A 26,033-nucleotide genomic window follows, 5' to 3' on the forward strand; every position below is an offset into this window, starting at 1 on the left:
TTGGGTCGTTATTCAAACTTTCTGTGCCTTGATTTTCTTAGGTATAAGTTGGGCCGTTAAGAGGATGAATTAAATATTACAGATAAAACTCTTAGAAGAGTGGTTGGAATGTGGCAGGAGCCCTTCCAGCAGGAAGCCTTCAAGGCCTGCTGGGTTCCTCAGCCCTGTCCTGTCTGAGAAGGTCCTTTCCCTGTCCCTGCTCTCCTGCATTCTCTTCTCTCTCCTCTATTCTTTCAGCTCCTCTCCCTGCTTCCCACTCGCGTCAGGGCTCCTTTGTGCCCTCTGCTGGTCAATGGCGGCAGGACCAAGTGTTCTGGTTGCTATGGCTACCGAGTCAACGCGGTAACCAAGGAGACCGAGGCGGAAGCTCCGGATAGCTCCAGCAGGCGGTGGTGACGCAGGCGGCTGGGGTCTCCAGGTGGGTCAGCAGGTTTGCAGATGACTATGGTGGGCGGGCGGCGGGGCGGAGTGGCGACCGGCGGGTCCGCCGGGTGCGGGGAGCATGGCGGGACGGCGGGAAAGTAGACCGGGTTCCGGGTGGGGCTGGGGTGCCGGCCCTGTAGGTGTTTGCTGAGCGCTGCCGTGTGCCCGACACAGTGCCAGGCCCACGGGCTGCAAGACACGGCCTTGGCCTCAGGATAAAACTCTTTTTCTATAAACAAAGAACTTTCCAGCCTGTGAGGTGAACCGAGAGTGAACCCCCAGGCAAGAAAACCGGGGCCTTGTCAATTATACCCCCTCTACAACCTGACCTTTTCAAACGCTACCCTTTTTTTTTTTTATCCTTTGAAGTCAGGGGTGTCTTAGGAGAAATTTGGTTCTGTGGCAATCCAGTAGGACATCCCCTTTTGTAGCTTGCTTTCTGCCTGGGTGGCCACAGGTACCCGCTGTATTATAGAAGTCCGTGCTTCCCAAGGTGAGGGGTGGCAGATTCCTAAGAAATCTGAAGCTGTGGGAGTTTTTTTTTTTTCCTTCTGTCCCCAAGTCGGCACTAGAGGTGCTCATATATGGGTTCAGTTATGTATTTTTTTTTTATAGCCTGACTTTTTAAATCCAGAGTTAGCAAGACTCATTAAAAAGAAGTCGTATGTATTTGAAGCTACACAGGATTAAAACTATGCAAACTGTATGCTTATGGAAAATGAAAACAAAAATAAGAACAAAAACCCCACCTTATTTTGTATCACCTTATTTTATAACCTACATAGAGGCCTGCCTGACCTCCCATGATATTTCCAGTTGTATTACACATTTATTTGTAGGTAGCTAAGTCTTTTGTCTATTTCTTTCAAAACACTTCGTACTTCCCACAGTTATTTTATTTGCTTTTTAATTTTTTCCTACTCTTTTCACCAGACTACAAGTTCAGTGAGGATTGGTACTATACCTGTTTGGCTCACCTTGTGTTTCAGAGCTTAATCTGATACCTGGCACAGAAGAGGTGTTCCTATATTTGTTGAATGTTCACCAGAGTCTGGTAGGATACATGGAAAAAAGAAAACGAAAAGATTTTGAAGTGGGAAAGAGGGTGTTTGTTTAATTTTTTTTCATAAGATTGTGCAATAAATTCAAAGCAGTAGGAAAAAGCTAAATATTTACAAGTTAGCATATTATTATTGGCAGTATGTTGTATGTAGGCACTCTTCTAATTGCTGGGGATTCAAAGATCAGTGGCAGGACTGCCCTCAAATATTTGGGATGCTCATGGAAACCGCACCTATAAAAACAAAGCCGAAAAAATAGCACAAGGAAGCATATAATAGCAAATGAGTGTAATACGCATGATGTTCTTACAGAAAGAGAAGTTCACTTTTGATGGAAGAAATCTGCATCCTAGAGGTGGCCTTCCAACCTGGCAATGAATGGAATAAAACTTGGTGAGCAGAAAAGTGGAAAATAAAGCATAATGCTTAGGAAAATTAGAATGCATAATTGAAGCTCTCAAGTACCAAACAGAGTAGATGAGTAATTTTTTTTTTCCTCCTGGGTAAGGGGAAAAGTTTTAGAGAAGAAATTTATAACCTTGTATTACATGGAGGCAATTTGAAACCCAAAAGGTTTTCACCGGTGTTTAAAAACATTACTGTAAAATTTAGAAGGTAATCTGATGCCAAACAGTTCTTTCTCTACATTTCCTTTTAATGACAGGTTAAGAATATGAAAGGGAGAAGAATACGAATGATATGAATTCATCATTTTAAGGATGTAGAACAATTTAGATTTCAAGTCTTAAGAGCTAACAGGACTGGGAATAAAATTGTACTTTCTGGCTTTGTCACCAATCTTTCCTTAATTTTCCCATTTCTAAGATATTCAGAAGAGACCACTTAGGATAATAGTGGATTGTATGAGAATGGGTAGGATAGATAAATATAAAAGAGCTTAGGATTCTGAATTTAATTTATGAATTAAATACTTTCATTGCTATTTGTAATCATATGAAGTTTTCAGATGATAATAATTGTGTATTGATTTACGTTGTGCCTTTAAAACATTTTTTAAGCTATTTATATTAAATCTGACTCAGAGGCTCCTTATGAAAACCGATGAAGTCAGAGAAGCTGTGGTTTGAGAAAAACCTTGATGTTCCCTCATTCCCTTCTCAGGGTAGTTTCTAACGCTGCCCCTTCTCTGAACCCGGAGCTCTCTGGTGGCCCTTAAGGAGCCCGCTGATTTACAGACCATAAATTAGAGTCCTTTTGTTTGATATCCTGCAAATTGGGTGGGGGTGGAATTCTTATCATTTAATACATGGATAAACAGGCTCAGAGACCACTCTAACACAAAGGTCCTCTGAACTTAAACCTAGCATCTTTTAACATTACTTATCATTTTTAGTTGACAGCTATTTTAAAAAGATACCTTGCCCCTTGAGAGTGAAAGCAAACTTTCTTAATGGCTCTCAATGGAACCTTCACGTATAAGGTAAAAAAAAAAAAAATGGGTGCCATGGGCACTATTTAATCCCCTGAAGCAGCGTTTATCAGCTGTGTTGGTTGGCTGAAAGGTTAAGTGCAGCTGAGAAGTCAGCACCTGATTTACTTTCATGGCCTGTGCTAGTAGAAAGTGGCATATATTTATTTAGTGGGCCACTAAAGCACAAGACACTATGCCAGGGATCATGTATTATCAGTCTTTTCCTTAGATTTTTAAAAATATTTAAATATATATATATATATTTAGAATAAGGATACAATTCTTTTTTTTTTTTTTAATTTTTTTTTCAACGTTTTTATTTATTTTTGGGACAGAGAGAGACAGAGCATGAACGGGGGAGGGGCAGAGAGAGAGGGAGACACAGAATCGGAAACAGGCTCCAGGCTCTGAGCCATCAGCCCAGAGCCTGACGCGGGGCTCGAACTCAGGGACCGCGAGATCGTGACCTGGCTGAAGTCGGACGCTTAACCGACTGCGCCACCCAGGCGCCCCAAGATACAATTCTTTTTAAGAATTTAAAACTACCATTTTTATTGAAATTCATTTTTATTTAATATTTCTTGCTTGGGTATCTGATTTCTAAGTGCTATGGCAAACATATTAGTCCATCCAAGAGAGTTGGCTTTTGGAACTTAAAATATGTGTCAAAGTAAGGAAAAATTCTTATTTATTGGCTTTTGAATTTTCAAGTCTAAGATGATTTCAGGTCATTAGACTAATCAGCTAATCTTAGATAAGTTTTCAGTTACAAAAACTGTCCTATCTTGAAAACAGTGGTTTCCCAAACCTCCCATTCTGCCAGTGGTGTCATGGCAAATTCTAGAAGACTATGGCAACTCTTAATAAATGCTCTGAGTTTCTAGGAGTATAAATCATCATAATTTCCTTGTTTCCATTCTGTGGTAGCCGGCCTTGATACTTGAGTTGCATTCCCAGGATGAGAACTTATGTAGAAGGAGAATCAAACCATCATGGACAATATTGGGTCATAGTATCTGTACACATGTGGGGAGAAACAGGTTGGGGACAGAAAAATGATGCAGTCTAATAAGTCAGTTAACAAGAACATTTTCCAAATAACTATTAAACCTTTGGTATTTAATTATCAGAAAAAAAAATTGAGTCACCTAAGGACAAGTGGAACTACAAAGTTTGCATAATAGGGAGTTTATCTCTATTTCCCTGATTCCATTAAATGACTAAAGTTTTGTGCTTTGCTATTCTTCCTGCTGACATTATTATCTCCTTGCTGTCCCAAGAAAGGTGACTAATTCTCTGTTGGTTTTATGAAAGAAAACAGGCGGAACAGCATGACTCACAATTATAATCTTGCTTTTCTCTTCATACGAGAAAATTGGTTTATGTGTGTGACTTGATAAAACATTTAACTGAGAGGGAGCCTTACTAATTGCATTCAATGAAGTGAAATGCCCCCAAATAAGACCATTTATTGGTTAAATCACATTATCAGCAGAGCTATAAATCTGAATCATCTCATCCTAATGAAATTTACAGACTTTTTTTATTCATTTCAGTCTTCATGTGTACGTTCAGCTTTATGCATACGTACATATACAGCTGACCATTGAACGATGTGGGGGATTAGGCGCACCAGCACCCCACACAGTTAAAAACCCACGTATAATTTTTGACTTTATTTTTTGATAATGGTGGCAATGATAACAGTATGAAAGTCTTCTTGAAAAATTTATCACAGTAGACTTAGGGTCCAGCAGTTGGATTTCCAAATAATGATCAAAAAGAGATAGAGACTCTTTTTGAGTAGGATTATTCCTGAAGTCTTTTTTAAGTGAGACAAAGTTTTTACCTACAAGGAAGGGGTAGAAGATGATGTATCCTCCCTCCGCAAAAGCAAACCAAATCTTAGTTTTCCAGGGGTTATCTTTAGTTTTCTTTGACATTCATTTTAGCTTTGAGAGAGAGGACTTGGTACTTAAGAAACGAGTCCGAGTTAAATGTCCCTCCTAAGTATTTCCTTCTGTTGGAATGTTCCATGGTATTGTCATTGTGTGGCTTTCCCTTTGATTTTGAGTTCTTTGAGGGAAAACACTGTATCTTGTTTACCATTGTGATATCAGTACCCATAAACAGGTCAGGAAGGAGTAGCTACATAAATGTTTACCGGGGGTGCCTGGGTGGCTCAGTTGGTTGAACATCCAACTTCAGCTCAGGTCATGATCTCGCGTTTTTGGGAGTTTGAGCCCCGTGTCTGGCTCTGTGCTGACAGCTCAGAGCCTGGAGCCTGCTTTGGATTCTGTGTCTCCCTCTCTCTCTGCCCCTCCCCGGCTCTCTTTCTCTCTCTCTCTCAAAAGTGAATACTTAAAAAAAAATTAAAAAAAAAAACACCACAAGTGTTTATTGAAGGCACAAATACACTTAGTCTTATGATGCATCTACTACATTTCTTATAATATAAAATTATTTTGTATAATTCTATTTGAAATTATCTTCAGAAATAAATTCCTTCAGAATTTTCTCCAAGGTAGTAAAAATCTACCCTTTCAGGGTAGATTTGATTTTTTGGAGGTAGAATAACTTGAAACTAGATTTGAATGAATAAAGTATTCACTCCTGCCAAACAATATATATTTTTTTAATTTTTTATTTTTTTAAATTTACATCCAAATTAGTTAGCATATAGCACTATAATTTTTAGTTTTAAATGAGCCACAACAAAGTAGATTTGTATGTTTGTTGGGTATATGACAGACTCTGCAGGAGGTTTCAAAGAGGTATTCCAAAAATGTCTTGATCAGTGGTTGCATCATTGAAATTATGATATGGTGTCCCAAAGGAACAAAACTGAAGAATTGCACATTTGATTATGTAGACTTCCATGTGACAATAACCTTCCATTTGGTTACTCCTATTCTGATGCCTTCTCTCCTTAAGTTTTTGAGCAAAGCTTCTAGACTTATTTTCTGTTCTCCCTCTAAAACTTTCAGTGCCTCTTATTAGCTACATATTGAATTCCAAATGCCTTAACTTGGCATTTAAAGCCACTCATTATTGAGCTGCAGCCTAAATGTCCAAATTTATGCCACTTTTCCCCTTCCATGTAACCCGAATATCAACCAAATGGAGCCAGTCATTAGTCCCCATTCAAGAGCTGTTCTTTCTCATATTATGAAGTGTTCATCCAGTCCATATCTTTTTATATAAGCCCTCATTCTCCTCAAAATGCCACTTTAAATGCTAGCCAGCTTGAATTCTCTCTCTCTTCTTATATTATCATATCTGTAAGTTTTATGGACTTTATAATTTCTACCCTATTTTGTGGCTTTTATATGTAGGTCTTATATGCCCTTTTTGACTCTATGCCATTTGAGCCAGTCAACAGATCTCCTTGGGCCTTGACTCCATGCCTCTTAACACAGTGCCTTGCATATAGCAGAGCTTAGGAAATATTTATAGGGGTTTTAAGTACATAGGAAACACATATAAAAACCAGCAGTATCAAATGGTTTGTCCATTTAAGACTATGGACTCTATGGCAATGGCCCTCATATTTCTTTAAGGGCGTTCAGAATTTGGAAATTTTTATTCGTATAAAAACCTAATGGTTGTGCATGTGATTCAGTAATTCAGCATTACAGACTAAATTATTATAGAACCATGAATAATTGGGATACTCAGGAAATAGGGTGTTCTGAATAATTTAATTTTCTGGTTAACTTGGAGTTAGGCAGAAAATCTTCTTTGTTTCATTTCTTGTTGAAAAATTCTTTCTAAATATGCTAATTTCTGATCTTAGGCAAAGAGCATCATTAAAATTTTCTTTGATGAATGAGGATATTAGAATGCCTCTGGGTAATTATTACATACCTTAATTCTCATTTTATATTACCACATATGAACAAAAAAAGGTTTTGAGTTTGGATTGTATCTCTAAGGTTCTTTTCTTTTTCCTATATTTAGCCTTGGATATTATTTTTGGATGAAAACAAAACCTGATTTATATTTTTATACTCTTCACCATAGAAAGAGACAGAGTATGTACTTGTCTTAATGAGTACATTCTTCACTTTCCTTTTTAATTTTTTAATTTTTTACATTTATTTATTTTTGAGAGAGCACGAGTGGGGGAGGGGCAGAGAGAGAAGGAGACACAGAACTGAAGCAGGCTTCTGGCTCCGAGCAAGTAGCAAGCATTCAGCAGAGCCCAACGTGGGGCTTGAACCCACGAACCATGGGATCATGAACTGAGCCGAAGTCGGACACTTAACCGACTGAGCCACCCAGGCACCTCACATTCTTCACTTTCAATTGACTATTTCCGCAGTCTTTTGCTATATAATTATTGGTAAAATTTTAATTCTATCATATATGCTATATTTATAACTTCATTAGTATATCAATATTTGTCAAACTTATGATATATTTAGCATATGTGTATTTATTGTTTAGCCTTTGATTCAACTTTTTCCCCTCATAACAATTTCTGTTTTTAAAACCTGTCTGAATTGTATGTAGTTTTGATTTGTAATTTAACTGCTTTACTCTGACATTATTCTTTTGTCTGCTACTTTTTCAGATGTTTTTGCAAATCACAATAAGTTTTAGATAATATCAAGACAGCAGGGGAAAAAAAAGGCAGTAATCATGAACACCAAAGATTTTGTAGTTCTTCCATGGGGGAAACCTGGAAATTCCGTAAAACTAAAATACAAGTAAGTGTATATATATTTATTACTTAAATAAAAATAATTGCTAACATATCTGTAATTTAAAGTATTTTTTTATATGAGGCTGTGTAGAGTTGAACTTAAATTTTTGAGTTCTTTCCTCCATTTTCTTTACATCGGTGCATTTTTATCTATAAGAGAGTAGGTTTGAAATATTTTAAATCCCTAATAGTTTAAAAAATGAGGACTAAAATTATTTCTGCCACAATATCAAAATGAAAAGTGATAAATGAAGTTTGGGTTTATTGACTATTGAAGCAGTCGAACAGAAAGTTACAAATAGTTTTGTGACACTTATTCAGAATTAAAAAGAATCACCCTAAAGAAACTGAAAGACCCTGAAATTTACGGAGACTGTTGGGCTGAGAGACCTTTAAATAGAGAATAGAGGGTACTAACTATCCCTGCACTTCACCTATTAAGGGACAGTATGTTGAATTCATCTTTGTCTTGGAAGGATACCATCTGTTTTGGATTGCCTTGTGAACGCATTCAGCTAGAACCAGGCAATTCTGGTATTTTGGGAATTTTATGACATGGCAGGGGTATGGGAAGTTTCAATATACTGCTTCCCTTTGAGATCATCTAGTGTCACTGGAAATTCCCAAGGCCTTCCTCTCAGAAATCAGTAAGGGTCAGTCAGTCTGGGTTGGGGACAGACTGTCAATTAAAATTTTTTTTTAATGTTTTTATTTTTGAGAGAGAGAGAGAGAGAGAGAGAGAGAGAGAGAGAGAGCGCGAGCAAGATGCAGTGGGGGGAGGGACAGAGAGAGAGGGAGACACAGAATATGAAGCAGGTTCCAGGCTCCAAGCTGTCGACACAGAGCCTGATGCGGGGCTCAAATTCACAGATGGTGGGATCATGACCTGAACTGAGGTCGGATGCTTAACCAACTGAGTCACCCAAGTGCCCCCAGACTGTCAATTTTTAATCTGTTTTGAGTTCCCTGAATCAGATCAACAGTCCTGTGGTTATTCAGTGTCTTCAGACTTTCCTAATTCTTCCTTCACTTTTGAGATAACTGTGTGTAAGAGCATGTGTAAGCTGGAAAATGTTATACAAATATATGGCAATCTCAGTACAGTTCACCCTTGAGCAACAACAAGGATTGGGGACACTAACCCCCTAGCACAGTCAAAAATCCACACAGAACTTTTGACACCCTCAAAACTTAACAACCAATAGCCTACTCTTGACTAGAGACCTTATGGGTAGTATAAATAGTCAATTAATGCATATTTTGTATGTTATATGTGTTATATAATGTATTCTTACAAAAAAGTAAGCTAGAGAAAAGAAAATGTTATTAAGAAATTCGTAAAGAAGGGAAAAGACAATACCGTACTGTATTTATCAAAAACAATTGTGTGTAAGTGGACCCATGCAGTTCAAACTCCTATTGTTCAGTATCATCTGTATTATTTTTACCATTTTTTGGTGGGAGGGAGAGCAATCCCATTGCTACTATTACCAATTTTCCTTTTTTTGTGTAAAAAGAAAAGGGGACGTACATAATTTGATTATGGTCATATGTTTCAAGTCTGTGTTTGTATACTTACAAACCATTCATCCAACAAACATTAATTGCATGTATTCTACACACTGTGATAGGGAATGGTGGACATAAAAGTAAGAAGACACAACCTTTGCTCTCAGGTAGCTTGTGGAGGATGTGAATAGATAGAATCACATTTACAGTATGTTGTGAAGCATGGTATGATGAGAAAGCATAAACTGCTGGGGCAGGGGTGAGGAGGTCACCAAGCTTTGCCTGAAAGATGCAGTTATTTGGGTAGCTACTGGGGAAAACTTGTGCAAAGGCACAGAGGCCATATACTTTGGGAACTTTCAGACACATGCAGCAATTTATGGGACAGAGAACAGAGTTGGAGAGAAGGGAAGGATTGCATAGATAGTAAATTAACCTCTGTGCCACACTAAGGAGTTTGGAATTTATTTTGGAAGGGAGGGGGAATCACTGTTTCATGGCCTTTAGGACTCTGATCCACCCATGATCAGCAACCTACAAAAGCTAGGACAGGAACACCCACTCTATGTTAGTATCTTTGGAGTTCCCTTTCTTACCCTTTCCTTATTCCAAGCCTCTGCTCATTTGATACTATCTTAATGATTATCTTGACCTTGTCTGACATTTGGTGTTCTCCAACATTTGTCTTTCTCTTTCCCAGCCCCCCAGCTCATTTCAGTAGGTTATTTCTGGCCCTTGCATTTGTTGGGTTAACCTGGTTTCTGCAGGATCAACCTTAGTTTTCCTCAGTGGCCTTACCTGCACCACATGCCCCTCCCCCCCCCCCCCCCCCGCTCCACCCCACTCTGTGTCTGAAGCTGTTTCCAGGAGGAATGCATGTCTTATTTCAGACCCATAGCATCCCATCAACTTGAACACTTGGTCAGTAAGCTGGCTTTTTCTTTTTTTTTTTTTTCCAGTCTCATTCCTTTCCTCTACCACAGTGGGGACTTCAAAAACATTAAAAGTTTTCTAAGCAAGTGAGTAACACAATCACATTTGTACTCTTCAAACTCTTCCTCTGGAAGCCATGTGAAAAGTGTTGTGGGCCATTGAGACTTTGAGAGGGGAGACCAGCTCAGGTATCAATCCTAAACTATTTCCCCATTCCATTGCAAAGTGATCTAGGCATCATTATCCTCCTGGTTGCCCGAGTAAGAACCCTATGATTGTCTTAGATTCTTTCCTTTCTCTTTCCTGGTGAGTCCTCTGCTTCTGGTCAGTCTCCAAGTCCAGTTAATTCTATTTCCTTAGAGTTGTCAAATGCTCCCATTTTTCTCTCCATTGTCTCTATCCAGTCAGACCAGCATCATCTCTCTATTATTAGGCTTCTTGAAATAGTATCCCAACTGGCGGCCTTGACTTGCCTTTCAGCCTTACACCCTCTAATTTTCCATTCTGTAGTCAGAGTGGTCTTTCTAAAATCAATTCTGTTAAAAACCTTTGATGGTTCTCATCACTTACAGAATACAAATCCTCATCATGGCCTACATGGCCCTTCATGATCTGGTCACCCTCCACATCAGCAATTCCATTTCTTACCACTTCCCCCTCCTTCACAGAATGCCTGGTCATGTGGAACCTCTGGGGCCTTGACCCACATATCACCTGTTTCTCCCTGTGCCCACACTTTTCTCTCTTCTTAGAACATTGCTCTCCCCACTTCCCTTTGACTTCCCCAAGGTCCTTTCATCCCTGAGGCTCAGCTCAGACCTCACTTTCTCCAGGAACTGCTCTTGCCATCTCTTCAGCTGGGCATGTGCCCTGTGTGTTCGGGTACCTCCAGGTACTTCTCCAGTGACAGCACCATTATAACCATATTTCGTTTACCTTCATGTGTGTCTGTGTTCCTCTCTGTACTGGAATCTCCACTGGGTCTCATATCCTCTCACCTCCTATTACATGTCCTGTCACCACAGTCCTTGTTTGTACTAAGGGCTGAAGTACTCCTTGTGGAATGGATAAAGTGAAAATAGTGTCTCTCCATCAGTATCTTTACCAGCTTCTCTGAACCCACTGGCAGAGTGGTTTGCCTCCTTTAACTTTCCATGTACCTCTCTGGATTGTGTCCGCTTTGGCGCTTGCTTTTTGGTGACTGTTTATATAAGTTAGTGGCCTTTTCTCATTTCCATTATTCTTATTTTGATTGCTTGTCATTGAATCCTTGGGGACGCACACTACTTGATTATAGTCAAACACTAATGTAATAACGATGAAAGAGATTTAAACTCATGATAGATAATAAAAGCTAGAGAACTAGGTTGGCATAGACCTATTGAACACAGTGACCAATACTGACAAGAGACCAGAACTGTAAAATGAAGAAAATGGCTTGTGTCAAATGTTCGATGAGCTTCAGGTATTATTATCAAAATCTCTTGCACAAGAATCTGTAAGGGGGCTCTCTTCTGTCCTCAAAAAGTTCTTTTTTTACTGCTTTCTTTCAGAGGAAACAATAGGTGAGACTTGGCCCAGTTCATATTCAATCCCTTTAATGTAATAGCTCCTGTACAGAGGCCCTCAATGGGTACTTTCTCCCTAATAGGCCCTAAACAGGCTCTGCTTTCTCCCTTTCTCTTTCTCTTTCTTTCTTTCTTTCTTTCTTTCTTTCTTTCTTTCTTTCTTTCTTTCTTTCTTTCTTTCTTTCTTTCTTTCTTTCCTTTTTTCTCTTTCTTTCTTTCTCTCTCTCTCTCTCTCTCATTCTCTTTCTTGCTTCCTTTGTATTATACAACATAGAGGTAGAAATTTATTGAAGGTTTCTAAGATGATCAGGTCAGCAAAAATGTGTATTCTGTAGAGAAAAGATTAGATACTTTAAACAGTATTCTTCCAACTACTTGAATTCTTTAGAGGAAAGGCAGTATGAAAATTAGAAAATGTTTTGTCTTTTGCTTTCTATTTATATAGTATAGATATTTGTGCATATACGAAGACAGAGTTCATATGGAAAGTGAATTATGATTTGAAATCTCTCGCAGTGTAATAGGAAAAACAAAAGTCTGACATTTGAAGAGTTACATACCTTAAGGAGAATGTTAATGGGAGGCAAATGCTAACTTTAGAAACTGTATTTCACAGAATGCAAAGGAAGTAATTAGGATACTCCATCACTTATTTACTATTCATAATTTTAATTAAGGGCAAAAGATTATATAAAATTATTTTGCCTTGTTTTTGTTTGTTTCCCACAAATGAACATTCTGTGTTTAACTAATACTCAGAAATGCTCAGGAACTGAGGATGGAGAAGATACAGTTAGAGTTGGAGAACCAACAAATGGAAAAGAAACTACAGGAATTCCAATCAATTTGGAGCAGAGAAAAGGAAGAAAGAGGGTAAGTGACATTTTTAGGGGATTTGAGAGGAACAAACTGAGTTGTGTAAGGAAATGTTTCATATATCCTTGTCATTTCAACAAAGATCTGCCTTGAATGAATGATTTCTGGCTTTTCCTGTTGAACAAATAGTATTAAATTTCTCCTACTTTTTCTATTTGTGTCCTTTATAGAAGGCATGCTGCTTTTTAAAATAACCATTACTTGTGTTTGGTTTTTTGTTTTTGTTTTTGTTTTGTTGTTTGAATGTTCTTTGGTCTTACACTTTCTTATTTCTCTTCTTACGTGACTCTTCTGAACCATTCGTAGCCTGAGATGTTTAGCACAACAACACAGCCTTTACTGTCATAAAAGTGCCATCCGTAGGAGATCACCAGTTTATGTTTAAGGTCATTTTTATTTATGAAAAACTTTTGGGAGGCAGGAGTTTACATGTTCGTATATAAGAATCATTCAAACCCTCAAGTATGTTTAAAATATTTTTAGATGAATGCGCTTTAGCTGAAATTTTATTAATGAGCACTCTCCAATATTGTGCTTTGTATCTGTGCTCATCTTACTGAGAATTGTCCTTTATTACACAAATAATAAATCTATATGACACAAATCAAACAGAATTGATAGTTTTGTAATGGAAATGATATCTTCTTTGCTCTGGGCTACTCCCAGCCCATTTGTAGCACTGCTTTTAATAATTAAGGTTTTTTTTTCCCCACCACAAATATCTTATCTTTGTATAAGCATATATGTATATATATGTGCGTGTGTGTATGAATGTGTGTGTGTATATCTGACTTGTCATTTATGTTTGTACAAGTGAGGTTATCTATAAAATGATTCATACTCTATTTTTTTTTTTTACTTAATATATCTTAGTGCTGTTGCCACATCAGTACACAAGTGATCTCATTCTTTTAATGGCTATGTAATATTTCTTTGCATATTTTTGACATCTTTATTTAAATATTCCCTATTTTATAATTATAAATGCTGCCATGAATATGCTTCTATATATATATTTTGCTTACATATGCAAGAGTATCAAAGGGTTAAATTCTTACCTGTGTAATTTTAGGTCAAACTATATATGCAGTTTAGATCTTGGTAGATATTGGAGAAATTGTCTTTCAAATAGGCTTCAAAAATGTATAACTTTTTCCTACAGAGAATGACAGTTCATGTCTCATGTGCTTTGGCTGGTACTAAATATTGCCAGGCTTTTTGTATATTAAATTTGCTTTGTTTGGTGCTCCAAGGGATGATCATCAAATATCTATGAAATATCTTCTGAACCATTAAAGAAAATTCAGAATTTACTATATCTCCAGTAGTATTTATCTTTAAAGTATGACTCTTTGGAAAATACTCATGACACATACATACACTCCCTCTAATAACCAGAACATTGATTTAATCAAGCATCTCAATGTCATATGTCATCCCAGGTGACAAAGTATATTGTATATTTTGTTGCTGTTATTATAATGATCCGATGAGCTTAGTTTGCACTTCTCAATGGATAATGAAATATCTGTGAATCAGAGTTCCTGAAATCAGACTCAAGAGTGTGTTTTCATTAGTTGGGGATGTTTTTAAAAATGTTCTAAAGCTTGATGGAGTTTTCATAAGAGTTAAGTGTTTTTCTAAGGCCACAAAGATAATAAATGTTATAGCCAGAATGAGAACCTGCCACTCATTGGTCAGGAAGATAGAAGTTCAGTGTTCTGACCTTGACTTTATTATTTATTGTCTCTGTGACCTTGGCCAAGTTTTGCCTCATTATTTTTTTTAAGGGAGAATTGGATTTCTGCCCTGTTGACTTCAAAAAATTCTGTGAGACTCAAAAGTGCTTTGAAAGCCATCAACTAAACACTTCGCCTTCTTTGCCTTCTCTTTACCTTTCAGTGTGGGAGCTGATCTGTAGTCTTAAATATGGGATTCATCACTTAGTACATCTTCTGTTTTCGGTATTGTTCTGCTTCCTTTTCCTCTTTATACCTGTGGACCCTTAGCTTTTAAAACTGCATGGCAACCTGCAAAATTTCCTATAAATCAGTAAAGGTATCGTTAGTCATTGTAAATGTCTAAAAAATGAAATTCTTCATCTGTGTTTGGACATTTTACTTTTATTCATTTTTTCTCAAAAGTTCCAAATATGGTAGAGCTATATTTTAGAATTACCAAGGCTATCGTGGCATTATTGATATTTCATTTTCCTTTTGTGGTGATCTGTTACATGTTAATGACTGAATTTCATTTCTTCAAACAGGGAAAATATATTTGTTTTCATTAAAAGGAGAAATGTATTTAGTAATTACATTTTGTCCTCTATTTATATATACTGAAGGTCAAGTGGATATCACTGGAAATCTGGGCAAGTGGGAAAATTGAGTAATCAATCACACATAATGTCACAAAGTAAAGGAAATATTATTAAGGTAAGAAAATACCATTTGATTCTCAGGGAATTTACCAAGTAAAGAGATATAAATTAATTTTTAGATCTTGTATTCCCTTCCATACTTAAGAACGCACTAATCTTATTTTAACAACTTCACATATTATTAGATTGTGATTAATTTTTATGGGTTAATATGTAGCTTTCATTATTCAGATATATTTGTTTCTCATCTACAAGTTGATTTTAAAAAATTCATATTGAGTAGAATTTTTCTAAACTGAATTTTCTTCATGCAGTTCAGTTTTGGTTTCAAGTATGTGAAATACAACTATGTGGTTATATATTAAAGTGAAAGCTAGGTTATTTGATGTAACGAAGGACAGACTTTTTTCCTGCCTTTTTATTAGATCACATTTGTTTCATGTGTTTATGTTCTACTTGAATAATTATTATTCATATACTGTTGACTCCATGTGTGGAGATACCTGAGGAAAGGCTGCCTTCAGGTTTCCCAGCTGTAGAATTCCTTTTTCTTAACTGTGTGTCGTAAAATATAACATTAGATTATATGTAAGGTTAAAATCAGATGAGTGACTTTATGTAGGGAAAGCTGTTTTGTTTCTGGATTGTTTAGCACAAGATCCGTGACTTTGTAAGTTTTAGCTTATATACTCCTCTTTATTTTTTATATACCTGTCATCCAACTTTCTTTGGGCCAGTTGGCATCTACAAACATCTTACTTGGTGCTTCTAATGTTTTTGGCTTCAAAAAAGCATTTTGTTCTTTACTGTCATTCTCTTACTGAGATATGTTTCTTTAATTTTGGGATTAAAAGTTTTATAGTCCACTTCCCATTTTTCATTATCTTTCTGAGATAGCATTCCATGTTTCAGATATTATTGAACTATAACATATTAAAAATGCTGACTTTGTGATTATTGACTTATTTATTCAATAACATTTGTTCAGTGCCTCCTTTGTCATATAGTGCATTATCCTTGTTCACAAGGAGATCCTCATCCAATGTGAAAGATAATGTGCATATGAAAATATTTATAGATTAAGTCAGTATGTAATTTTTGTCATAACTATTTAGTATATGAACCATCTGTGCTTGGGAAAAAATACTTTAGTTCTACAAATATTTGAGAGTCTCCTAGATGTCTTTGTAAGGAAAAAATGATGAATAAATAATAATGCCAGTCCCCACAAACCTCATAATTGAGTCAAAAGATGTGGAAACATGGGGTTTGGAGAGCTGTAGAAGGTGGGTGTAGAAAGTGAGACTGGGCAGGAGGGAAGGTCTTGAATACCAGAGTTAGGAGTCTTGGCGTTTTCACTGTGGGAATGGAATTCCTGGACAGTTTTTGAGCAGGAGGATAGTTAAGATTAAGGTAATGACTTAAGGTGGCTGATATTGTTTAAATATGGAGTGCATTTGGAGTTTATAAATACAGAGTATAGAACAAATGATATCAAAACTGTTTTGATCATGTCCACATACATCAAGAATGTATTTTGAGCATGGACTTTTCTATACATGAACTTTTTATTTGTTTATGAATAGAATTTATTTATATACATAATAGTTTACTAATATATCACGTGCATTGTGAGACAAAATATAGACATTAGTTAAGGATGGCATAAACATAAATAGAAATTCTCTTCTACTTTCTGGATTTTTCTTGAGCTCCCTCAAGCAGGCATACATGCTACTTTGGAGGCCACTACTATAGAGGCCAATGGACTATTTAGAAGACTATTAAAAGAATCTAAAGGTCAAATGAGAAGAGTCTGTATTCGAATGTAGCAAAAGTAAAATGAATAAAACTGTGGAACCAAAAAAGCAATGAGAAAGAAAAGGAGGAATTCAAATGTATAACTGATATTCCAGGCTGGATTGACTAGGAAGTAAAGAAGGAGGTTGGAAAACAGTTTGGGACTTAGAGATCCCTCCCTCTCTCCCTCCTTCTTTCTTCCCTCCTTTCTTTCCTTCCTCCATTCTTTCTTTCCTTCCTTCTTCTCCTTCTTTTCCCAGCTTTATTGAGGTATAATTAAGATAATTTAAAATGTACAACACGATGATTTGATGTATGTATATATTGTGGAAAGATTTCACCCATAAGGTTAATTAACACGTCCATCACCTCACCTGTTTAAATCTCTTGTTGTTGTTGTTGAGGACATTTAAGTTCTGCCTAGCAATTTTGAAGATTTAGGATTTTGTTTGAATTCTCATGTGTTAGTTGAAGCCAAGGGAGTAAATGTGCTTCTTAAGAACTTATAAAAAGGAGAAGAAAGGTATAAAGGATAAAGCTCAGAGAGGGCAGGTGGGAAGCATAAAGCTCAAGGAATATGGAGGTAAAAGAGAACTTTAATATTTATTCGCTATTTTATACCAGTCAACAGTTTAGCTGCTTTTCCTGTTTTATCTCATTAAGTGCTTATATCACTCTTAAGAGGCAGTTGTTATTTTTCCAATTCCACAGATGAAGTAATTTAACATCAAAGAAGTTAACTTGCTCAAGGTCAAGAGTCAGGGCCAAGATTTGGAATGCAGGCTTTCGGGCTGGTTCTAAGTTAATTTGCCAGCTCTCCAGTAAAGGGAGCCTGAGAAGAGGAAGAATGGTAGCAGTAGAATCAAAGTAATGTGATTTCATAAAAAACGAAGGTAAAGGAGGGTGATTTTAGAAAGTGTGGAGATGTCAGCATTGTTCTATACATTGTGTGGTGAGAAAAGTTTTGACTGTGATTTTAGACCAGTGTTTCTCAAAAGGGGACAGCTTTGCCCCCCAGGAGATGTTTGGCAATGTCTGGAGACATTTTTTTTTATCACCACCAAGAGAGTTTCTGGTTTGTGGTTTTTGGTTAATGGTAGGTAGTAGCTACAGGCCAGGGGTGCTGCTATTCACCCTATAATACACTGGGCAGCCCCCCAACAAAGAATTATTTGTCCTAAAATGTCAATGGTATCAAGGTCAAGAAATCCTGTGTTAGTCTATATAGATTAAGATCCTGACTCATTTCATTAGCTCTATGATTTTAGGCAAGTCACTGAACTTTTCTGAGCTCCTGTTACCATATTTGTAAACATATATAACAATACTTGCTAACTACTTCATAGAGTTTTAAGCAATGTTGAAGTTATATGTCTGAAACCAGTTGTAACATTGGCTGAAGATCACACTAAAAAATGTTTATGGAGAATGAAAATTAAAAAAAAAACCCACTGATTTGATGTTTGGGTTATTAGATGGAAAAATACATTTCAAGCAGTTAAAAAAAGAAAGGTGGGTGATAATGAGTAAAGACAAATGTTGCACTGAGAATGAGAACAGAGCGTGACCTCTCAAGGATTTAACAGGATCAAGGAAAGACTTTATTACAGATGACCTTTGAACAACACAGATTTGAACAGTGCAGGTCCATTTGTATGCAGATTTTTTCAATAAATGTAGGTACAGTACTTAAATGTATTTTTTCTACGTTATGACTTTCTTAATGACATTTTCTTTTCTCTAGCTTACTTTATTGTAAGAACACAGTATATAATACATATAGCATACAAAATAGGTGCTAATTGACTGTTTATGTTATCTGTAAAACTTCCAGTTAACAGTAGGCTATTAGTAGTTAAGTTTGGGGGGGGGATCAAAAAATCGTGCCCCAACCCCCATATTGTTCAAGAGTCAACTGTGTATTGTTTTTCAGAATCAGAGAGATGTAGCCAGTTTGTAGTTGAGGGATGGACTCACTAGAGGAGGAAAGATTGAAGATGCAAGAGAGAGAGGTGCCAATTGCTGGAGGTTAGTCTTTGAAGAGACAGCTCATTAAGGAGACCTTAACCAATGGAAAGAGAACACATTTTATCTGATAAAAAAGATGGAAGAGAAAATAGGTGGCAGTAAAGGTAAATTTTTAAAAAAAAAATTTTTTTTTTCAACATTTATTTATTTTTGGGACAGAGAGAGACAGAGCATGAACGGGGGAGGGGCAGAGAGAGAGGGAGACACAGAATCAGAGACAGGCTCCAGGCTCTGAGCCATCAGCCCAGAGCCCGACGCGGGGCTCGAACTCACGGACCGCGAGATCGTGACCTGGCTGAAGTCGGACACTTAACCGACTGCGCCACCCAGGCGCCCCTAAAGGTAAATTTTTAGAGATTGCATTTGACAAGAGGTAAGGCAGGGAGCTGTGGAAAGATTTTAATGGGAAGATCTCAACATTCTTAGTAAATTTGAAGGCAGGATCATCTCACAATAAGGAAGGGAAGTGGGGTAAATGTGAGTCTTTTGGAATGAAGAAAGTTTGACATAGGCACTGTGGGAATCATGATTGAGATTTAACATGAAATGAGTAAGGAGACTGCTGAAGTGCCATAAGAGCATGGATTTGTGGGGGATCCAGTCAGGATTATTTCATCACAATGGTTGGTAGATATGGGAGGTCTAAGAGGAAGAAGGTAAGGTGATCATGGTTAGCACTGAAGAACTCTGAGTTTTGGGCTTTTAAAGGTGTGACCATTCAGATTGCTGCTTAGGTTTAAGGTTTGGTCATAATGGTCAGGTGTCCGAAGAGGGACTCAGATGGTCAGAGTAGTCAGCATATTGGAGGGTTTTGAACATCAGGATGTCAGGTGAACATGAACATTGAAGTCTTCACGATCATCACCCAGAACTGTGATGGAGAGAAATACTGAGCAGATTGCTGAAGTTACGGTGGAGGAGGATCCTGGATGTTGATAAAGACAATAAACGAATGGCGAGGAGCTTCAGTAGAGGCAACTTTGCTGAATGGTGAGATCAGAGCAATATTCTGGAAGCAGCACTGAGGAGCAAACAGGGAGAAAAATTTTCTTCTCTCCTGATGAGTGAGAGGGAGTAGAAATGGAATTAAGTTCCTCTGGAGAGTTCTCTGGAAAAAAGTTGTGTCTGAGGAAAGATGGGTCTGGTTAACGTGAACTTTTGCAAGAGATGTTTTTAGGAAGGGTTTAAAACATAAGACAAATGGCTATTTAATAAGGGCTCTATGCAATGGCAGGATGGAAGGACAAGCAATAGAAAATGGCAATGTTTAAGTAGCTAATTAGATTACAAATGAGAATATTTGATAAGGTGGCTCATGGGAGGAACGTGGGACCAGCATGGCAGATTAGGACCTTGGTTGTGTTTGGAGGCATTTGTCAATGCCAAGGAGGCTGATGGTGACAGCATAGCCTGAGTCTGATGGCCCAGGTGATATGTCTGTATGGTACTGCCACTAAACTGCCCTGTACCCTGATGGTACCCCTTCAGCATCTACTGGTGGAGGCATAAGTGGTGAATACCGCATAGGCTTCAGTATATTGGATTCCTGATGTTTTGAATATACACGTATGTGCATATACATATATACATACATGTATGTTTGCACGTGTATATACGTATGGATGTGTGTGCGTTATGTGTGTATCCCAGGTCCAGCCCTACTCTATCCTCAACTCTTTCCCAAACAGATAAAAATCAGACTTAGGAGGAAATTCTATTTGCCTCAAAATAGCAGCTAGCAGTTTGTTCACTGAAATATTTTTATGCAGTTTGAATCATTTGGAGTAAATATGGCCATGTTTATAGAGCAGAAAAATATTCATAATAATAAAAACAAATTATAAAATTTCCCTAATAATGGATTCAATTTGCTTTGGCATCTCCATTCTGCCCAGGTAGTCTATAACCATATCGATCATGTTGCAATTCAGACGTACCACTAAGGTAATAATAGTGGCCAATTTTGCTATGAAAAATGAGATTAAATTATCTGTAACTTGTATAACATTTCCAGTTTAGAAGTAAAAGTGTGATTCACATAGAAATTGATTATTTCAATCCTGTTTTCTTTTCTGCTATGTTTGGTACATAGCATCTGAGCAGCCACTTAAAGAATGTGAACAAAAAATGCCCTTTCGAGGCAAAACCACTAGATTCACTGAGAATAATTATGCCTGAATTTTCAAAGATGACTGCAGTTGGTACAGCCATCGACATAGAGGCAGCCGTTGTTCTCATATTCTCATGGACAAAGTGGGCAATTGAGCATGCAAATTGCAAATTGAAAACTAGGCATGAATTGCCAGTGTCTGTATCAGTGTGCAGCATTCCTCCATGCTCGTTTGTGTACTTTGAATGTTGGTTTTCAATAAGACCAAGGCAAGTACGTACACTTGGTGAGTCTGTTTTATGTCTTAAAATCTTAAGATCCAAGGATTTTAAGTGACTCTTTGAAACACGTAAAGCGAACCTTATTTACTCAATATTTTGGCTACATCTTAGGAAAGTCAGGGATCACAGCGAATATGTTGAAGGTTAAATCTGTGATGCTTAAACATGTGGTTCTCTGAATTAGACAAATAAGATAATATTGGCTTCTGCAGTTATGTAAGCAGAGCAGCTCAGTGAGAATTCAGTTTAGATTTGGTCTACACAAATATTAGACTGTGTATGTTTCAGAAAGGTACCGAAATAGAAAAGGCTTACTGAACCTTTACAATATTTGAATATTAGTGCTTTTCTAAAATAATATCGTGATGATATATAAGGATTTTTGTTTAAAACATAATATGGCATGTTTTAAAAAATGGTTTATATATTTCCAACATTGGGAGAGAGAGAGCATGTGCACACAGATGTGAGGGAGAGGCAGAGAGAGAGGGAAAAAGAGAATCCCAAGCAGGATCCACGCTATCAGCACAGAGCCTAATGCAGGCATTAATCCCATGAACTGTGAGATCATGACCTGAGCCAAAACCAAGAGTCAACCGACTGAGCCACCAAGGCACCCCTTGAATTTTCTGTTAATTAAAAGTTCTATATATGCTTTAATAGTGATATTCTATTAAGATTGTATTATTCTTTCAAAATGTTTGCTTCACTCAAGTTGCACTAGAATGTTATGGCTTTCTAATATTTCTAATAATAGTAACTTAAACTTTCTTTGAATAAGAGATCGTATCCCTGACAAATAATATGTATTTCATTAATTTAGCTTTCTGCTGGAAAAGTGAAATTAAAATTACTAAAGGAGCAACTTCAAGGTAAACAGTTTACCACTGTATTATTAGATGCTAAAGATAGAATTTATTTTCTTTTACATTTGGATTGCATAGAAAATTAAAGTGCTAGAATTGTTCATGCAGTATAAAGATTCTAAACACCAAAATGATGAGTCTTTATTTTTGATATTCAAATTCATTTTGTTTTCTGGGGGGGGAAGCCTTATTTTATGTCAAAAAATATTAGAATATGAATATAAGAAGAATGTTTTTCAATGGTGAGGACTTTGATAGCACTGTTTCTTAAACTTATATAATTTTATTAATTTTTTTAACATTTATTTATTTTTGAAGGAGAGAGATACAGAGCGTGAGTGGGGGAGGGTGGAGAGAGAGGGAGACACGGAATCTGAAGCAGGCACCAGACTCTGAGCTGTCAGCACAGAACTCCACGTGGGGCTCGGAATTCACAAACAGCGAGATCATGACCTGAGCTGAAGTCGGATGCTTAACCGACTGAGCCACCCAGGTGCCCCAAACTTATGTAATTTTTTAACCGGGAAGATATTTTAGCAATGTAAGACTATAAATTGAAATTTCATCCTGGGAATGTAAAAGACTATTGAAAATGGCTTTATATTTTAATGAATTATTGCACAATAGCAAAACCCAAAAATCAATTTGAATTCTCAGTAATTCCAAAAGGAAATTTTTTTTTATAGAGGATAAGTACATTTAACTTGAATGGTCAGATAGTTTGGCAGAACAGGTTCTAAAAATATATATAACATTTATTATAGAAGTTGTTCTGTATGAGGTTCATTTAGTTTGATCTGAAAATGGGACAGGATGCCATAGGGATTCTATCAAGAGCGTAGTTTCTAACATTCTGTAATTTCACGTGTCCAGTTCAAGTGAGTTTTAAATAGAACGGGTGTGGGCAGAAATGTGGGGCCCCGTGGTCACAGGGGGCTGGGAGGGGAAATGTGGCCTTCCCAGTTTCCTGGGAAGAGTGGACTTGGCTACATACCATTGTTATTGGGCAATTAATACTGACATAATGTTTGAGAATTTAGAAATGTGCACAATTTCAGTACTTCATGGTGCACAACTTCATTACATTCATAAAACTGAATATCATATTTTGATATGATTGGCCTGACCTTTTTTTTTTCTCTTCCAGAGCCAGTGAAACAACCACTTAATCATAAAATGGCCAGTTCTTCTGAAAGTGAAAAATCCAAGATAAAAGGGAAGGTTTGTGGACAGTGTGAGAACAAAGCTGCTGTGCTGGTATGTGCACTGCAATAACATAGGGGCGTATAACGTTCACATGGCCTCATTCACCTCTCCCAAGCCAACCTGCTTCTGTAAGCCAGATGCTTTTCCTTGGCTACCGTTGCTAAGGGGGAAGTGTGCATGCTGCCCCATCCGGCCAGCACCTGTCCAGAGAGCTGTATCTCACCTTCTCATTCCCGTTTAAGGATAACTCCTAATTCTTGTCCCCTCTCTCTAAGGTCACGCCCAGCAGCACACAAATATGCTGCAGTACTTTCCAAACCAAAAATACAACAAAAATTCTTCTTTGACCCCCACATCGCCCTCTGCACCCTTGTTAGCAAAACTTCTGAAGCGTTGTCTACCCTTGCTCTCACCATGTTCTCTCACCTTTTTTTTTTTTTTTTTTTGGCTGAGGCATAATGTACTTTCTATGAAATAGATCTTAAATGTATAGTGAGATGCCTTTTGACAAATGGATACACTCGCATCAAGATAATAGAATACCCCTGAAAGTTCCCTTGTGCCTTTTCCAGTTAATTCCCACTACAAAGCCAACTACTGTTCTGATTTTTAACATGATACACTTAGGGTTCTATTTATGTACATAGAACAATAGGGTGTATATTTTTCTGCCTAAGGCTTCTTTTGCTCCACATGGAGATTCACCCATACTATTACATTTATTAGTAGTTTGTTCATTCAAATTACTGAGTAGTACACCATTGTATTAGTATACCAAAATTTGTTTATTTATTGACATATTGAATGACATTGGGTTGTTCCCAGTTTTTTACTACTGTATTTAAGGCTGCTGGGACATTTGTGTGCAAGTCTTTTTGTTTGTTTGTTTGTTTTTAAGGCAAAAAAGTTGTAAAGGGAAATTGAAGACCCCAAAAGATGGGTTCTGACAGTTCTCTAACTTCTCATTGCTGATTTCGTGAACTTTAAAAAAAAAAAATGATGGTTGGGGCGCCTGGGTGGCTCAGTCGGTTAAGCAGCCGACTTCGGCTCAGGTCATGATTTCACGGTCCGTGAGTTCGAGCCCCGCGTCGGGCTCTGTCCTGACAGCTCAGAGCCTTGAGCCTGTTTCAGATTCTGTGTCTCCCTCTCTCTCTGATCCTCCCCCGCTCATGCTCTGTCTCTCCCTGTCTCAAAAATAAATAAACGTTAAAAAAAATTTAAAAAAAAATGATGGTAAAATACACCATAATTTAAAAGTTACCATTTTAGCCATTTTAAGAGTACAGTTCAGTGGCGTTAAGCACATTCACATGGTTGGGATGCCATCAGCGCCATCCATCCACAAAACTCTTTTTCATCTCACAGAACTGAAACTGGGCTGCTTGCACCATGACTCCCATTTGCTCCTCCTGTTGGCCCCTGGCAACCAACCTTCTACTTTCTGTCTCTATGAATTTGACTATTCTAGGTGCCTCATGGAGGTGGAATCATTCAGTATTTGTCCTTTTGTACCTGGCTTATTTCACTTGCTCTAAGGTTTTCAGGTTCCTCCACATGGTAGTGTGTGTCAGAATTTCCTTCCTTTTTTAAGCCGAATAATACTCCATTGTATGTAAATAGCACGTTTTGTTTATCCGTTCATCCATCACTAGACGCTTGGGTTGTTTCCACCTTCTGGTTTTTGTGAATAATGCTGCAATGGACAAGAGTTTAAATATCTGCCTGGTTTCTACTTTCAGTTCTTTTGAGTATATGCCCAGAAGTGGAATTGCCAAATTCTCATTCTCTCTTGATTCCTCTCCATTCAGAATTGGGTCTCCACTATGCCAGCAAGTGCTTCTATCAAGGTCACTAGTGACTTCCATATTCTTAAATACAGTGACCAGTTCTCAGTTCTTATATTAATCTATCAGTAATATTCGATGCACTCTTCCTCTTCTGTGACTTTTCACTTAGCTTCCTCTAGGACACAATTCTGTCTTGGTATCATTTTACTTTGCTAGGTGCCCTTTCTCAGTCTTTTTTGGCTTTCTGTATGCTTGACCCCTGAATGTTGAGTGCCACAGGGCTTAGTCCTTAGCCTTCTTCCCTAGTCCATCTACTAACTATAGGTAATTTCATCTACTCTCTTGGCTTTAAAGACCATCTCTACATGGATGGTTCCCAAATTTACATCTCTAACTCATCCCTCTCCCCTGAACTTTCAACTCAGACTGCCTATTTAGCACCTCTACTTGGATGTCTAACAGTAATCACTAACTTACCATGTTCAAAATTGCACCTTTAATATCTCTCCTCCCCACCCCCAACAGTCTCATAATGAGGGTCGATTCAGATGTCCCCTGCCCTGGCAGCCCTTTGTAAAGGACCAGCAGCTGAGTTGGCCTCTCCAGTTTTTTTGGAGCTTCTCCATGCATCCACATGTTTATTACTCTGTAACACACACACACACACACACATATATATATATATATATATATATATATATATATATACACACACACACACATCCACATGTTTATTACTCTAACACACACACACACATATATATATATATATATATATATATATATACACACACACATATATATATATGTGTGTGTGTGTGTGTATGTGCGTGTGTGTGTATATGTGTGTGTATATATATATATGTGTGTGTGTGTATATATATATATATATATATATATATATATATATATACACATACATCTGTATTTTCCACCCACCTGTGTAAAGTTCATGACAGTAGGGATTTACTTTTGGTCAATGCTGTGTGCCCACCACCTAGAATTATGCCTGCAATTTAGTAGGCACTCAACAAACATTTGTTAAAGGAAGAAATTTTTTTTCTG

At 37.4% G+C, this 26,033-nt stretch overlaps 1 protein-coding gene across 9 annotated transcripts in view; it reads left to right on the top strand.

Annotated features, from left to right (window-relative positions):
* The first annotated feature begins 264 nt into the window (after positions 1-264).
* ZBBX (zinc finger B-box domain containing) overlaps positions 265-26,033 on the top strand; it is a 121,453-nt gene continuing 95,684 nt past the window's right edge. For 3 of the 9 annotated variants that reach the window (XM_045037305.1, XM_045037309.1, XM_045037306.1), the window contains exons 1-7: positions 265-418; positions 1,797-1,877; positions 7,493-7,628; positions 12,394-12,507; positions 14,855-14,945; positions 21,933-21,981; positions 23,123-23,232. In XM_045037305.1, coding sequence (XP_044893240.1) covers positions 7,561-7,628; positions 12,394-12,507; positions 14,855-14,945; positions 21,933-21,981; positions 23,123-23,232 — 432 coding nt within the window. In that variant the 5' untranslated portion in view covers positions 265-418; positions 1,797-1,877; positions 7,493-7,560. Of the gene's footprint in view, positions 419-547; positions 917-1,338; positions 1,478-1,796; positions 1,878-7,492; positions 7,629-12,393; positions 12,508-14,350; positions 14,475-14,854; positions 14,946-19,380; positions 19,709-21,932; positions 21,982-23,122; positions 23,233-26,033 lie in introns of those variants that run through there. The other 6 variants (XM_045037310.1, XM_045037308.1, XM_045037307.1 and 3 more) reach the window with 6 other exon arrangements.

Source organism: Felis catus, chromosome C2, assembly GCF_018350175.1.
Source record: "Felis catus isolate Fca126 chromosome C2, F.catus_Fca126_mat1.0, whole genome shotgun sequence".
In the NCBI taxonomy this organism is placed as follows: domain Eukaryota; kingdom Metazoa; phylum Chordata; class Mammalia; order Carnivora; family Felidae; genus Felis; species Felis catus.